General features: G+C 43.9%; 1 protein-coding gene across 1 annotated transcript in view; it reads left to right on the top strand.

Annotated features, from left to right (window-relative positions):
- The window catches only part of ATRN (attractin), a 147,014-nt gene that overhangs the window by 49,083 nt on the left and 81,050 nt on the right, over window positions 1-16,881 (top strand). Inside the window, 8 exon segments of the mRNA XM_042811734.1 lie at window positions 132-222; window positions 1,701-1,944; window positions 3,034-3,217; window positions 4,839-4,993; window positions 10,328-10,412; window positions 13,030-13,250; window positions 14,169-14,290; window positions 15,070-15,208. Of these exon segments, the coding sequence (XP_042667668.1) occupies window positions 132-222; window positions 1,701-1,944; window positions 3,034-3,217; window positions 4,839-4,993; window positions 10,328-10,412; window positions 13,030-13,250; window positions 14,169-14,290; window positions 15,070-15,208 (1,241 nt within the window).

The raw sequence follows: 16,881 nt of genomic DNA, 5'->3' as shown, positions 1-16,881 counted from the left end.
TTGGTGTATGCTGAAATCTTGATAGGACTTCTGTAAAATTGAAGAATTTCCAACACCTAGAAAGAACAAACACGAATTTTCTCAACTTGGTATCAACTTCTCAGGAAATCTTTTCCATTTTTACTACACAGGTATGATCTTATTTCTGAAGAGTGGCTTCCACTGAACAACACTGTGAACTCAGTAGAGATGAGATACGGTCATTCACTGGCACTACATAAGGTATGTTCAGTGCTTTTCATCCCAACCCTACCCATCCCTTTCCACAGCTCAGTCTTGCTTTGGGAGAAACTTCTCCTTCCAGGATTTGTCCATGGGTAATGCACATGCATTGCAGGGAATCCTTGGCTTGGGGTCCTAGGAGGCTGTAGTGCCTTTGCTCGTGTGTCCCTCCTTTCCCACTTTTCTCAGACATTCTGAGGCTTGTGTAAGATGTGTGTGATGGTTGGGGTTTATTGGAGTTCACCTGGTTCGTAGAATCATAGAATGGCCTGAGTTGAAAAGGTCCACATGATCATCTAGTTTCAATCCCCCTGCTGTGTGCAGGGTTGCCAGCCACTAGAGCAGACTGCCCAGAGCCACATCCAGCCAGTTCCCCAGTTGCCTTTCGTGTAGACCACACGATGGCTGTGAGCTCCCAAGGGTCTGGTTTTGAAGCATCTGTTGTCCAAAGCACAGTAGGAGAGCTGGTGAATTAGGGATTTTTGGAGTCTGTTTTGCAGTAGATCCATGAATCTGTTCTTCCAGCATCTAAAATAAGTGGATTTGACCATTTCTTACCTCATTTCTCACCTGCAGTGTCTTCCTGTGGGTGCAGACCACGTGAGAGCAGAATGGCCAGGTCTTTGGCTTGCTGGTTCATTTGAGAATAAAATGACCTATCACTTTGTTGATCCTTGATTTTAGATTGTTAAGTAGGTTATTGCAATGGAAGCTCATATTAAACATAATTTGAAAAACTTGAAAAAGTCCAGACAGCACCATCCACAAACAGAACCCTGGAAAAAAACTGAGAAAGATGGGAATCCCTGGCTTCAAGTTACCAGTGCATGTTCTGAGGATAGAAACAGAATCACAGAATGGCCTGGGTTGCAAAGGAGCACAATGCTCATCCAGTTCCAACCCCCTGCTGTGTGCAGGGTCACCAACCAGCAGACCAGGCTGCCCAGAGCCACATCCAGCCTGGCCTTGAATGCCTGCAGGGCTGGGGCATCCACAGCCTCCTTGGGCAACCTGTTCCAGTGCCTCACCACCCTCAGTATGAAAAAGGATAACTGTTTGGAAGTCAGACACTGTAGTATGTTCACTGTCAGCGACAGGCAGTTCTTTTCTGCAGTTTCCCAAGCAGCACCAGCTATAGCAGTAGAGCTTTCCTTTCCAAGGTTACCATCTTTTTAGCAGCAGAGTGGGGCACCTCTGGACCCTTTGTATTCATGAGTCACTGTGAGACATCTGGAGAAACCAGCAGATAAAACTAGAGAAGATTTCAGGAGCTTCACTCTTAAAGCATGATTAATAAAACCTAGTTTAACTATCCTAGCACTCTTCATTCCAAAAGCACTTAATTTCTATTTTTACCTGGTAGACAAAATTTTGAATGTGCTGACAACAGAGGAGTTTCCATCTTAACTGCCTCTTTTGCCAGGCTGTTTCCTAAATGCCAAACCCATTGGGCTCATTTTAAATCTCTCTTCTTTTAGGATGACATATACATGTATGGTGGAAAAATAGATGCCACGGGGAATGTGAGCAGCCAGCTGTGGGTGTTTAACATTCCCAGCCAGTCCTGGACTCAGGCAGCACCAAAAGCCAAGGAGCAGTACGCTGTGGTTGGCCATTCAGCACACATTGTCACCTTGGAGGATGAGAGCGTGGTCATGCTTGTCATCTTTGGGCACTGTCCCCTTTATGGGTACATCAGCAACGTCCAGGAGTACAACTTAGGTGAGTTTGGGCCCCACCTACCATTTGTTAGCAACTGGTTTGGAAATTGCTGAGATGATGCATATCCAGATTGCAACACAGGAGGTGGCTGCGTTCTTCTCCTTTGAGTTGTATTTATGAGAAATTCAGTCCTACTTTTAGTGTTTGTGTAGCTGTGTGAGCAGACAGCCATGTACTTGCAGCTTTATACAGCTTATTGGATCCCAAAGATGAAAAAGCTGTAATTGAGAGGTGAAGCAGGATAACTGTGAGACATCTAAATTCATTTTCCTTTCTCTTTCTTGCAAAGCAAACATTTTCAAAATTACTTCTGCATCCTCTGAGTACAAAAATGGATGTAACAATTCAGACCAAGCATCCACTTAACTCGATATCCCAACCTCTGTAGCAGTCATTAGTGAATCCTTAGGGGAAAAGGAGAATAACTTTCTGGACTCCCATTTGTCCCATATATCTGGGAACAGTCCAGATTCTGATTTGAGGATGCAGAGATTTCCACTGTTAGCGGTGGAGAAGCGTAGGAAGCTCTCTTCATAAGGCAGCTGCTCAGAAATGGCCAGAAATGGCTCTCTGGAGGCATGTCCTTGTTCTGCTGACCACGTAAGGAACGTACCAAACAAATGTTATTTCAGTGAGCAAGAATATAGGGTCATTAATCACATGTTAGTTTTTAACTAGAGTGCTCTTCATAATCATCCTTAACTTCTGTGCAGTCTGGCCTTAAATATTTAAAATAAAAGTGCTCTCGGGTACAATTCTGAATCAAGCTGCAGTGCTGTCATTTTCATGTCACTGAGATGCAATATATTCCTTCTGTGCTTTTTATCTCTCATTTACTTAGCTTGTCTGCAACATTTAATAAGTGACTGTAAAAGAGATTTTTCTGGTCTAATTAAAAACACTTGGCAATAATTCTTCACAGCATACTTACTCCTTGAAGGAGAATATTTTTGGATGTCAAATCATAGAGACGGTATCTAATTCTGAGCCAAGTGAAACCCAGTTTGTTTCATCATCAGATTTGTCGATAGGTTACTAACAGAGGTAAATTAACTTGTGTTTTGTCACTCACTTTTTTTCATTTCTCAGCCACAAACACGTGGAGCATCTTACAGACAAGTGGAGCTTTGGTACAAGGAGGGTATGGTCACAGCAGTGTTTATGATCCACATACAAGATCCATTTATATCCACGGAGGTTACAAGGCATTCAGTGCCAACAAATACAGGTTAGCAGATGACCTCTACAGATATGAAGTTGATTCCCGGATGTGGTGAGTACTTCTTGTTCCTGTATGCATCTCACTGTTGTATGTAGTGGAAAAGAGGATGGGTTGTGTGATAAGGGTACAGTTGCACATAGCTACTTGCATTCAGGACAGACAGTGTGCTCTTTTGTCTGTAAGTTTGATGCCCCTTTATGACAAGAGAATCATGCAGTCACATATAATCAAGGCTGTGAACAAGCCAAGAAATCCTTTTTCATCTATCATTGTATTAAAGCTGAAAGGAAAACTGTTTGATGGTATTTTTTTGCCAGCACTTCAGACCATGCATATGAACGTGGCTACTGTAATCAAGTGAGTGGTAATTCATTCTGCATTAATCCCACACAAGAATTTCTATGCATCCCCATTTTCTTCCGGCCCCGTAACTATTTGAAATGTTTGTTTCCTAAACTGACATCTTCTGTGATTGCTTTTTGCCCAGAGGTGAGTTTTATTATACAGCTATAGCAAAACTTCACAACTTCGAGCTGTAGAGGTGAAGTACATTTTCGTCAGTGTTGTGTTTGTCTTAATTTATTTTTAAAGGCTCTGTGTGAATACAAAGGCTGGTATTTGAATGGCCATGTGTCATTTTGAGTCACTATCCCTCTGTTTTTTTGAGAGTTTAAAGTAGTATTTCTGCAACAGCTGTTGGTGAGTTTTTACTGATGAGTGATGTAACTAATTGCCAAAAATCTGCCTTCCTGCTCAATCACATGCAGTGACAACCACACTTCCTATCTTGGTTCATTTGTTCTTCCCGTTCAGCTTGGCAGATCTGGCTGAATAGGCAGAAAACATCATAAATGGGACAATATCTGCCCAAAGCATTCAGCAGCAGCTTCCTTTTATGTTTGTTTTGTCAGCCTTGTTGGCTGGCAGGGCAGGCAGCAGTCACCCTGCAGCAGGGCACCTAGCGGTGTCTGCTTGTCCTTATCTGTAGGTTTCTTGCTCTGCCAACTCTCTCTGATGTTCCGTGGATTTCATGGTAAGTTAGGGCAAAAAAAAGCCCTCTCCTCATCCTTATCAGTGACCCTTTGTGTTCAGTGCTGTTAATGATGCTGATTAAAGGCGAGGTCATTGGTAACACGATTAACGCCAGCCCTGATTTAACTGTGGGTGAGGCATTGAGCTTTGCAGGTGTTAAGCTGCAGGCTCTGCTCTTGGCAAGTACACAGCTGATGTCCCTGAAATATTTTGTTGGTTTTGAGCAAGAAATGACACCCGATTTTAAAAGAAATGATTTAGATTACTATAAATTTCTCTGGACTGGAGTCTCCCCAGACAGTATCCGTATCAGCACGTTTTAATTGACTGCGCTCGAAGCTGTGTTAGTGTGAAAGCTCCACAACCCCTAGGGAAAGAATTGATGATTAAGATCCATGGCTTTGGAGGGTTGCTTTCCTAGATGTATTTCTCCTATAAATGGGAAAGCAGATCAGAATATGAGAGTGAGATTACGGGAGGAATCGAACAGTCCGCAGAGAAAGTTGTTCAATCTCATTAGAGAAACTAATTAAATAGTACCCTCCACCTCTCAGTTTCCTTCCTAAGCTTGGATTTATTATTTGGTGCCTTTGCAAGGTACCTATCAGATTCATTAATCCATATCTTTCTATTTCTGAAGGACGATTCTTAAAGACAGCAGATTTTTCCGCTATTTGCACACAGCCGTGATAATGAGTGGAACCATGCTGGTGTTTGGAGGGAACACGCACAACGACACCTCCATGAGCCACGGTGCCAAGTGCTTTTCTTCCGATTTTATGGCCTACGATATCGGTAAGTTCTTGGGGGAAATAAGAACAACACAAAATATCCTTGGACATTTTAGAAGAGCTGCCTTCCCGAAGCCTGATTTACATGCTGGGTGTATCGGAGCAAACGCTGCTAAGCATACTGCAGAAGAATGTTTAATCAGGAGGAGCACATTAGCTTAGTGCAGATTACCAAGCAAATGAATTGCTGCAGAGATTTCTAGGCAAATATAGCAGCATTTTGTTGGCCAACAGTTTGTACGCCACCTTAGACATTAAAAAACATCCTGAATAGAGCACACATGCTTCTGATGTCTCATCCCAAAAGCTGTAGTGAGATTTTGAGTGTGCTTTAGAATCAGATAGAATGGCCTGGGTTGAAAAGGAGCACAATGATCATCCAGTTTCAACCCTCCTGCTATGTGCAGGGTCACCAACCAGCAGACCAGGTTGCCCAGAGCCACATCCAGCCTGGCCTTGAAAGCCTCCAGGGATGGGGCATCCACAGCCTCCATGGGCAACCTGTTCCAGTGCCTCACCACCCTGTGTGTGAAAAACTTCCTCCTAATATCCAATCTAAACCTCCCCTGTCTCAGTTGAAAACCATTCCCCCTTGTCCTATCACTATCCACCCTCATAAACAGCCGATCCCCCTCTTAATCTCTGAGTTAAAGAGGAAGCACTGTTTGGATGGTAACAAGCACCAGACATTGCTAGAGCTCAACTCATCCATTGTATGCTCTTGTTTGAAGTGAGGGCTGTCTCTCTTGCTTCACTGAGCTGTTTGCAGTGTCAGTTTGTTTGTGTGTGCTTTGTAAGCATAAATGTCCCCGTAAGTAGTATTTAATCATAAAGCCAAGCAAGCGGATTTTATTTGGAAGGATTAGGTTTTGGTGGGGGTGAACAGCCAGAAGAGGGCAGCATTTATTTGTGAATGTGGAGTCCACAGGCCGCGTTTAAGAAAAGGAAGAAAAGGAGATGAAATTCTATAAAAGGAAATGCATGCACAATCCAGATAATTCACACTGGCAAAAAACGCCATTCTGTACTCACATCACATTCTGTCTTCTGCTCCTTATTCCTTGAAATGAGGGTTCTGGTGATTTATTCCCAGAAATGATCACGTAATCCTGCTTTCCTGGAAGGAACTGTCTGCTGAGATGTCACTCCTGTTTTGTGAAGGGAATGTGCCAGTGAATGGATTACTTTGATGATCAGTCTGGCATCCTTGTGCTATTTTGCTATCTGGAATTGTTCCCCGACTTTCTTTGATATCACATCACCTCCCTGTACAATCTGTTGTATGCTCTTAGCTAACTTTATTTTGAGTTTTTAACTTGAGAAACATTCAGTATGTGAGGTATTTTGACAAGCACAAGAGAGTAATTTCTATCAGCTTGCATATCAATGGGGATAGATTTTTCTTAATACATTTTGCTGTCTTCCCTCACCCAGTGAACTCTATTAGGTGTAAAACACAAATGACACAAATTTGAAAAAAGAAATGCCACTAGTGAAGTTCATTTTGATTCAGTGCAGTTAACAGGCAATTCCTTTTACAGGAACTGCTCATTGCCAGCCCAGTTTTTTACCAATTTTATGCCAAGAATTATAGCTTGCGTTGATTGCACTTGGGCACGAGAGTGATGGGAGTCCTTCTCGTGCTCTTCTGTCCCTCATTCGTCGGGGCAGAGACTCTCAGGTCAGATCGTGGCAAAAACAGCTCTTCAAAGGAAAAAAGATCACTTCTTCTTTCTCCTTCATGTCAGGACACCTTTACTGGCATGGTTTGCCTTGTCTCACTGAGAAACACTATGGAAAATGGACCAGAAGCGCAGCCAGGAATGCGTTAGAGCCCTGGTAGGAAGAGTGGAGAAAATTGGAGTTCAAGTTGAGGAAAGGCTTCAAAGACAGCTCTTCCTTATAATTGTGACTGTTAATGGTGATTTCTGTAGTGACTTGTTTTATTTTTCCTTACCATGTTTTTTCTTCCTTGCCCTCCCCAAATTTTCAAGTAGTCAGGCCACGTGCGTTGGGTTTTGTGAGGACATGCCTTCTGTTTTGTGGCATGCAGAGGCTCTTAGAGGGTTTTTAGATAGATCTGAGAAGACATTGTTGCTTCTTATCCTTTTACCCTGCACCTGGCCAGGTTGGGGCTTATCCCATCCTTATGCCAGTTTTGGAAGGTATGAGGATAACAATGCAGCTGGCTGTACATGAGTGTGTTTCTCATTGCTTCTCAGGATAAGCTTTGGTTGTGTTGATTTTCAGGTTGGGTGAGCACTTGGGTAGAGCAGCCTCACAGTATTTTTCCTGTGTCCTGTGCACCACGATGACTGCTTAGCACTTCCCATTCTCCAAATCAGTCTCTCTGGCTGGTATAGAAAAGTTTCCTAGCATTTATTTCTCTGGGTGGACGAATGCCTTCATCCAATCCTCTTCTTCCCTCGATTCATAGCAGCAGAGGAGACGAGGGTGGGCTGCAGCCCTTGCATCTCTTTATGATCAAATCCAGCAGCGAAATGCAAAGGTTGTCCTTTCCAAAGGGTCACATCCCTCGTGTATGGGATGAATGCAAAACAAGAATAGTAACTTCTCAGGCAACTTGTCTCAAAATACAGAATCACAGGGGTTGGAAAGGACCTCGAGGGACCATCAAGTCCAACCCTTCTGCTAAAGCAGTTCCCTACAACAGGTTGCACACGTTGGCATTCAACCAAGTCTTGAGTGTCTCCACGGGAGACTCCCCATCCTCTCTGGGCAGCCTGTTCCAGTGCTCCGTCACCCTGACCATAAAGAAGTTCTTCCACACGTCAGTACAGAACTTCTATGTTCAAGTTTTAAGCCATTGCTCCTTGTCCTATCGCTGCACAGCACTGAGAAGAACCTGGCCTCATCCATTTGCCTCCCACCTCCCTTAAATCTTTTTATTAGGGGTTTATCAGATCCCCTGTCAGTTTTTTCCTCTCCAGGCTGAACTCACAGCCTTTCCTCATACAGGAGATGCTCCAGGCCCTTCATCACCTTTGTGGCCCTCTGCTGGAATCAGAGATCCGTGTCTTTTTTGGAACTGGAAAGCCCAGAACTGGACACAGGATCTAAATGTGACCTCACCAGGGCAAAGTAGAGGGGGAGGATGACCTTCCTTGAACTGCTGTCCACGCTCTTTGTAATGCATCCTAGGATCCCATTGACCTTCTTGGCCACCAGGGCACAATGCTGGCTCATGTTGTCCACCAGGACTCCCAGGTCTTTCTTTTCAGAGCTCCTTTCCAGCAGCTCTTCCCCCAACCTGTATGCATGTGGTGATTCCTCCCCAGGTGCAAGATTCTACACTTGCTCTTGTTAAACCTTACCAAGTTCTTCTCTGCCCAACTCTCCAGTCACAATTACTGTGGTTTAAGTAATCATTCGCTTTTATTTCTAAACAAGTTTTAGCTTTGTTGTTTTCCTTTGTAAAACACAGCAGGAAATATTCATGCAAAACCTATGCTCGTGTAATGGTCTCTTCTCCCTACGGGAGAGAAATTAAAACTTTTCTTTCTCCCTTCAAAAATTCAGTTCTGATGCCAGGATTGGAAGGAGGCTCGATGTTTTTGTAGCATATGTATTCTATTTGAGTAACATATTTAATAAAATCCTCTGCATTGTAAGCTTTAGGCTTGGCTTAACTTCTAAGTCAGGAAGAAGTATATTCTTTGCAGTTTTAGAAGCAGTCATTTTTTCCTGTACTCTCTCTTCTGTTAAAGATGGGAAAGAAGCTTAGAAAGCCAAACATTCCAGACCTTCTGTTAATCTAGAAAAATATGTTTTTTGGCCTTGCATAACTCACAACTTGCTGGATAAAAGATCGCAAATCTCTGTCCAATTCTGAGGTCTCCTGTTGGAAATTGAAACCATGCATGCTTGTTCCATAGGGTAAATTCTTCAAAAATAGAGCAAGTGACGTTTCAAAATAAACTTCAGAGTCATGATTTACCAAGTGTTAAACCCAACCAACTGGGTCATACATCTTCTATTTACTGGCACTCTCAAGCAAAAGTTTCCGCAGGTGCACAGTGGAGGATCAGCTTTCTTACCCAGCAACTCTCCAATTAAATTTTGTAAAGTAATGAAGCTGATTTTCTCTGCCCTCTTGATTTATTTATGTAGTGGTTTGGGCTTATGGACTTCTTTTTTCAGAGGTTCACTCCCTGTAACAACAGTTTTATCTTGCATTAGAAACTCTGCGAGCGTTCTGGGGCTCTGTAGATCTTTACAGCAGATTGACTTTTCTGTCTTAATTGCATAAATTGCATACAACTGCCTCTGGGACATTAACCCCCAAGGTGATCCCATTCCCTTTGCGTAGCTGAAGTGCTGTGAATTGGACTGACTTCTCCTGCTTTTGTTCCTTTGATTGCTCAGTGGGTTATAGGTTTCTTAGGTTGTTTTTTCTGTGCCGCCTAAAGGAAGAAATTACCTGAGAAACCAAGTTAGAAATGAAGCAGAACTTATAAATGTTATGCTAATAGAAAAAGATGGAATAATCTCACATTATATTAAAAGAGAAAAACAACCAAAAATCCCAAAGCTATGATGAGTGAAAAATATTTATAAAAACATGGATATCTACCCTCTAGGAACGTAATTGCAATGAAAAAGAAGAGGAAGATAAGTCTCTGTTCTCAGTGATGCTGGTTTGAGGGCAAAACTGCAAATAATTCATGTCTCAACAGATAAAAACAGAACTTGTTATGCAATGAAATACTCCATTTGCAAAGGAGAGAAAACAACTTGCATTGCTGCCATTTGATTACACGTGATTGCCAAAGAGCCAACCATCTATCATGGAATCATCATACAATAGCCTGGGTTGAAAAGGAGCACAGTGCTCATCCAGTTCCAACCCCCTGCTATGTGCAGGGTCACCAACCAGCAGCCCAGGCTGCCCAGAGCCACATCCAGCCTGGCCTTGAATGCCTGCAGGGATGGGGCATCCACAGCCTCCTTGGGCAACCTGTTCCAGTGCCTCACCACCCTCTGTGTGAAAAACTTCCTCCTAATATCCAACCTAAACCTCCCCTGTCTCAGTTGAAAACCATTCCCCCTTGTCCTATCACCATCCATGCTCATAAACAGTTGTTAATCTACGCCACACAAGGCCACAAAACTGGACTGTTCAGGTGGTGGTGCAGAACAACCACATCCTTCCTTACCCCTTCTGTCAGCTGGGACATGGATGGGAGTGTTTGGCCGTGCACAAAGCAGATACTGCAGTGCTTTTATCAGCTGCTCCATTTGACTGGAGAGATTTTTGTGTTTTGTGTACAGGCAGAATCATTTCCTGCAGCTAATCATCTCCTCTCTTTAATCCTAGCCTGCAACAAGTGGTCCGTTCTTCCTCGCCCGGGTCTCCATCATGATGTGAACAGGTTTGGACATTCTGCAGTGCTGTACAACAGGTGAGAATCCAAACAAGTGTTTTTCATAGTTCAGTCCCATTTCAATACATTGGTGCACATTTGTGCATGCGTTGAGATGTTTATGTGTGTATACTTAAGGACACTGAGACTGGAGAAGTGAGATTCAGTGTCAAATCTGCTGAAGTTCTCAGATCTCTGCTGTCTCAGTGTCTTCAGCAAGCACCTCTTTCTATCAGTGCTTCTACTAATGCATCTTCCCAGTTCCAAAAAGACAGGGATCTCCTAGAAGGAGTCCAGTGAAGGGCCACAAAGGTGATGAAGGGCCTGGAGCATCTCTTGTATGAGGAAAGGCTGTGATGTGGGTCTGTTCAGCCTGGGTAGAGAAGACCGAGAGGGGATCTGATAAATGTTTGTTCATTCAGAAATCATTTTCTCACATTTTTTTATTTCTTTCTGCCCTCATTTAGCTTCATTGACCATTTATATGCCCAAATTCATATTTTCCCTTGTGGTTTCTAAATTGCCCATGTTTTAGTTTCCAAATTGCCCATGTTTTAGTTTCCACGGCGTATCCTGTATCGCTCTTTACCAGTGATGTGATGTGCAGTAATTAGGTGAAATCATAGATGAGATTCCTGCTGTTAAGCATTATATCACTGTAATGATATCCACACCTTGAGGTGAACAGCTGTTGCTGTGCTTGGCTCTGCAGAGCTCAGTTTGAGGGCGTCTTCAGGGATGTGGTATTTCTGAGGAGTCTTCCATTCTGGTTCCCTGTCCCTTTGAGTACAGTATATCTAAATCAGTAACATTATTTAAAGCACAGCTTCAGTCAGTTTGAGAATACTGACTTGAAAAGGAATGTGTGCTTTCAAACAGAAACCCTTGTTTTTGGAAATCTCACTATACCTGTTGCAGTGTACGCTGATTACCAGCTGTCTGTTTGCTGCCCTCAAGAGCAATGAAGCCTCTGCATTAATTGTCTTCTGAAATAGGGTGAAAGTAATGCTAACAATTGTTTATTATTCATGCAAAACTTCAGTTGCAGAAACTCTTCTGTGCTATCTCACTGAATATAAGTTTACAAACATTGATGCACAGGTGTTGTTTTTTTTTGAGCTGCGTTTTTGTGTAACCGCCGAAACTTGATGTTATGCCTGAAGCAGTTGTGATGTTATAGGAGGTTTAAAAGAAAAAGAAAACAAAACATCTTTTCCCACCCTCGAAACATGAGGGGGAAATGGATCTCTGCTCAGTTGATAACAGCCATAAAAATATCTGTGGTTCTGTCGCAGCAGTGCGGCAGTATGTGACAGCATTGAATTGTTTTGTCACAGTTCCTGACTGCTGGTTTAATAGTGCAATACTGTCTCCCCTGTGTCAGCCTTCTTCCCTTTCTTGACACTGTTTTTACAGGAGGATCGTGCATTCCTGCAGCATTTTATATATATGGTCACATTAGTCAGGTGTCACACAGAATTGTGGCATCATTTTGGGTAGAATCACAGAATAGTTGGGTTGGAAGAAACCTTAATGCCCTTCCATCACAGGCTCCCCACCAGCTTGAGCTGCCCAGGGCCCATCCATGGCTTTGGGCACCTTCAGAGATGGTGCACCCACAGATCTGGGCCTCACCACCCATTGAGTAAAGAATTTCCTCCTAACATGTCAGATGTTATCTCCCCTCCTTTAGTTTAAAGCCATTGCCCCACGTCCTATCGCTATCAGACTGTGTAAAAAATCACTCTCTCTTATGTTTATAAATTCCCTTTAAGTAATGGAAGGACTCAGTGAGTTCTCCCCAAATCCTTCTCCTCTCCATGCTGAACACCCCCAGCTCTCAGTCCCCCTCCATAGCAGATCTCCTCCAGCGCTCTGAGCATCCTCATGGCCTCCTGGACATGCAGCTGCTCCAACAGCTCCCTTCTTGTGCTGGAGGCCTTTCAAGGGCAGTGCAGACAGGACAGTCCCTTCCCTGCCCTGTGGCACCCCTCTGCTGATGCAGCCCAGGGTACTGTTGGCCTTCCAGGCTGTAAGCACTGGTGCACAGCCAACTTCTTATCCATCAGAAGCCCCAAGTCCTTCTCTGCAGGACTGCTGTCAATGACTTCTTTTCCTAGGCTGTAAACATATCTGGGATTACCCCAACCCAAGTGCAGAACCTTGCCCTTGTTGAATCTCATTCAGCTCTCATGGACTCACATTTTGAGCCTGTCCAGGTCTGTCTGGATGGCATCCCTTCCTTCTGTTGTATCAAAAGGCTTCCTCTCCCAGATAACAGCAGTAGGATGAGAGATAATGGCCTCAGGTTGCACCACTGGAGGGTCAGGTTGAATACTAGGGGAAATTTGTTCTCCAAAGGAGTGGTCAGACACTGGCACAGCTGCCCAGGGAATGGTGGGGTCACCTTCCCTGGAGGTGCTCCAGAGCCATGGAGATGTGGCACTGAGGGACGTGGTCGGTGGGCATGGTGGGGCTGGGTCAGGCTGGTACTAAAGGATCTTAGAGGTCTTTGCCAACCTTAATGATACTATGAATTGCACCTCTCAGCTTAGTGACATCAGCAAACTTCCTGAGAGTAAATTCAATCTCATTATGTCTGTGCCACTGAAAAAGATGTTGAGGAGAAACGTTTCTTTACTTGCATTTTCTCCAGCACCATGTATGTATTTGGAGGCTTCAACAGCCTCCTGCTGAGCGACATCCTGAAGTACACACCAGAGAGATGTGAGGCCTTTACTAACGAGACCTCCTGCACGCAAGCAGGACCTGGTGTGCGCTGCGTGTGGGCTCCTGCCCGGCCTGGCTGCGTGCCCTGGGAAATGGCCACAGTGCAGCAACAGCAAAAGGTCCTTGAGGATTGTCCTGCCAAGTCAGGTATGTGCCACATCCTTCCTATTTCCCTTTCCTCATCTGCTTTTTTTTTCAGTGTTGTTCATATGTACATTCCCACACCGCACAGGCGGCATCAGGGTTGCTGCTCTGTCGGTGCTGGCCCTGAAGTCTGACCTTGTGAGAGCTTTCTGTTCATTGTGAGGGGAGGGGGGAGGACCTGGGCCTGCTGTGTTACCCTGAAACAGCAGGATAGGTGGTTTATGTGCTTTCTGTCACCTTCTACGCTCTTATCTGGGTTGGGGCATAGAAAAAGAGCGTTATTTTTAAGGTCTGATTCCTGTGTTCTTCATATGATAACTTTTTAACAACTTTTCAACACTTTATCCCAGTGCGTTCATTGCTCTGAATTGAATTACATGAACCTCGATTCTGTAATAGATTGCAGCCTTTAATTATTTAAAAGAAATTGATGTAAAGGGACACTGCTTTGATGGGCTCTGAATGTACAATAAATTCTCACAAAACACAGGCGATAAGCAATTGGAAAGATGAAGTGGAAAGTTCAAGCTTTGCATGAAAATGCTGCACATAATTGAAGGGCAGGCTTTCAGCAAAATGGGCCTGCAGTGGGAGATTTCCCTGTCCTTGGGAAACGTCCTCTGGCATGGTTTGCCTGTGCATTGATGGAACACACGTGCCCCATTGCTGCTGGTGGGCTTCAGTGTCTCAGTGTGTTTTCTGCTGTTGTGTTTTGATGGCTACCTGGGCACTAAAAGCAATTGATGAATGCAATTCTCTCTCCATTGAGTGAAAAGAAAGAATCCCATTTACTAACTGGTTGGTAAGAGGAAATCTCCAGGCGCTACTGTTTGGTTGTATCTTTTGCTGTATGTAATCAAGTTCTTAGAGCTCTGTCAGGAAATGCCTGTTTTTGGTCATGCAGGTTTTTTTCTTTAATAGTTGTAGACAATGAAAAATGTGATCAGATTACAGACTGCTATAGCTGTACAGCAAACACAAACAACTGTCAGTGGTGCACCGACCAGTGTATCTCAGTGCATAACAACTGCACGGAGGAACAGGTAAAGTCTCTCTAATGCTTCTGTAGTTTACGTTTTGCCTTTGAAATAACAATTGTCTTCATCTGACAGCATGATGACCCCCATCCTTTTGTTATTTCCTGTGCTTTTGTGCCTCTGAACTGCTCACACCCTTGAATTCTTCATGTGGGTCTGAGGGCTTTTTGTGGGTCTCCCCAGTCCTGAAATGAGGAGGATCATCATCACTGTAGAATCTTAGAATGGCCTGGGTTGAAAAGGACCACAGTAATCATCCAGTTCCACCCCCCTGCTATGTGCAGGGACCAGCCCAGGCTGCCCAGAGCCACATCCAGCCTGGCCTCGAATGCCTGCAGGGATGGGGCATCCAAAGCCTCCTTGGGCAACCTGGTGCCAGTGCCTCACCACCCTCTGAGTGAAAAACTTCCTCCTCATATCCAACCTAAACCTCCCCTGTCTCAGTTTAAAACCATTCTCCCTTGTCCTATCAATGCCTAAGGGCAGAGGGGAAGAGATGAATCTTTTACTGTCAGAGTGATGTGGTTATTCAGTAAGGCTCAAAGCCGTTTGGATTTGCTGTTAGAGCCCTAGAAAAAACTCAGCCCTACCCCTAGAGGGAACAGCTTTAAGGAGGAAAGTGCTAATCTAGGGGAATATCCTGAAAGCACACCTCAGTTTTTCCACATTGGAACATATAGATTGCCTTGTAGATCTGAAACGTGAAGTTGAGCATGTTAGTCTTTATGACTGTTACAAACTGATGTTATTTGGATGGGAAGCCTCATTGGTGCAATTTATTTTAGGTTCCCATTACTGCTTATGAGAATTGTCCTAAGGATAACCCTGCCTATTACTGTAACAAAAGGACAAGCTGTAAAAGCTGTGCCATGGATCAGAACTGTCAGTGGGAACCAAGGAATCAGGAGTGCATTGCTTTACCAGGTAGGTATTGCTTGAGTTTATGTAAGCAGCTCCACATTCACCCAATCCAGAAGTATTGGTTGTGATGTTCGTCTTCTTTTTTGGTTGGTTTTCTTTTTTTCTTGTTTCTTTTGCTTCTGTTTAAAACAAAACTCCCAACCAGGTGACAGTTTACTGCTATATAGGAGTAGTGTTCTTTAATCAACCCAATTTTGGCATGAAACTCTATTTCAAGTAAATTTAGAAAGTCTGATGGAATATTTTTCAGTCGCAATTGTCTGAAGAGCAGTGTAATCATTTGTATAATTATTAGCCTGCATTTCATCTCTCTCTCTTTTCATTTGATGAAAGCAGCACTGTTGATATAATAGGCTTCGGTGAGGCATTAGGTTTAATAATGCATGCCATTTGATTTTAGAAACTAGAATTGTGCAAAAGCAGAATGTCACATACTGGACGTGTTAGGCAAATAACACCTAAGTGGATGAGGAAAATTCTCTTATTAGCATGTTTCCAGTGGGAGCTCATAGCAGTTGTTTATTAGGCTCCTCCACAGAAAGGATTTTTTTTTCCCAGTAACTAGAAGAGAATTATAGCATCTTCAGAAATTGACTGAAACAGTTAATAAAATATCGTAGAATCGTAGTATCACAGAATGGGCCTGGGTTGAAAAGGAGCACAGTGCTCATCCAGTTCCAACCCCCTGCTATGTGCAGGGTCACCAACCAGCAGCCCAGGCTGCCCAGAGCCACATCCAGCCTGGCCTTGAATGCCTGCAGGGATGGGGCATCCACAGCCTCCTTGGGCAACCTGTTCCAGTGCCTCACCACCCCTCTGAGTGAAAAACTTCCTCCTCATATCCAACCTAAACCTCCCCTGTCTCGTTTTAGAACCATTCCCCCTTGTCCTATCACTATCCACCCTCATAAACAGCCATTCCCCCTCCTGTTTATAAGCTCCCTTCAAGTATGGAAGGCCATAGTGAGGTCTCCCCAGAGCCTTCTCTTCTCCAAGCTAAACAAGCCCACTTCCCTCAACCTTTCCTAGTAGGGAGAAAGAGAGAAAAACAGCGTGGACAGGACCTTAAAAAAGGCATAGAGGAACTTCCCCTGGTAACTCTGGACACGTCCAGGTCTGCTTTCTGCTAGTCTGGGGAAGTGAAGAGACATCAGAGAAGAACTATGAAAGTGAAAAAAACATCATCTCTAAGTGATACTGGTGAAGGATTTGGTGTGTTTAATTGGTTATAGAGAAGGGAGCGAGGTGATCATATTTGTAAAAAGCCCATCTGAAAATCCAACTCTTGATAGTTTTCAGATGAATTTAAACTGAGACTTTGATCTGGACATCAGCTCTACAGAATGGTTTGAGTTGGAAGTGGCCCTTAAAGGCCATCTGGTCCCCCTGCCTGCAGTGAACAGGGACACCTGCAGCTCCAACAGGTGCTCAGAGCCCCATCCTGCCTGACCTCGAGGGTCTCAGGGATGGGGAACCCACCACTTCTCTGGGCAACTTCTGCCATTGCCTCACTAGAACATCTTAGGAGTCAGAGGAATAATTCTTGCAAAGTGTAAGGAGTTCTTCTCCACTTTTCCTTTGAAAAGATTTCACTGCTGGATGTTCAAAGAAGTGCTTTGTCAACCTGTTGCCAGTAACCAAGTGGTGACTTTGACTTCAGAGCCCCTACACAGCTT

The sequence above is a fragment of the Centrocercus urophasianus genome, unplaced genomic scaffold (genome assembly GCF_019232065.1).
Source record: "Centrocercus urophasianus isolate 14NV4802_14NV808 unplaced genomic scaffold, USGS_Curo_1.0 seq_13, whole genome shotgun sequence".
Taxonomy (NCBI): Eukaryota; Metazoa; Chordata; class Aves; order Galliformes; family Phasianidae; genus Centrocercus; species Centrocercus urophasianus.
This window is presented reverse-complemented; position numbering and strand designations above follow the sequence as displayed.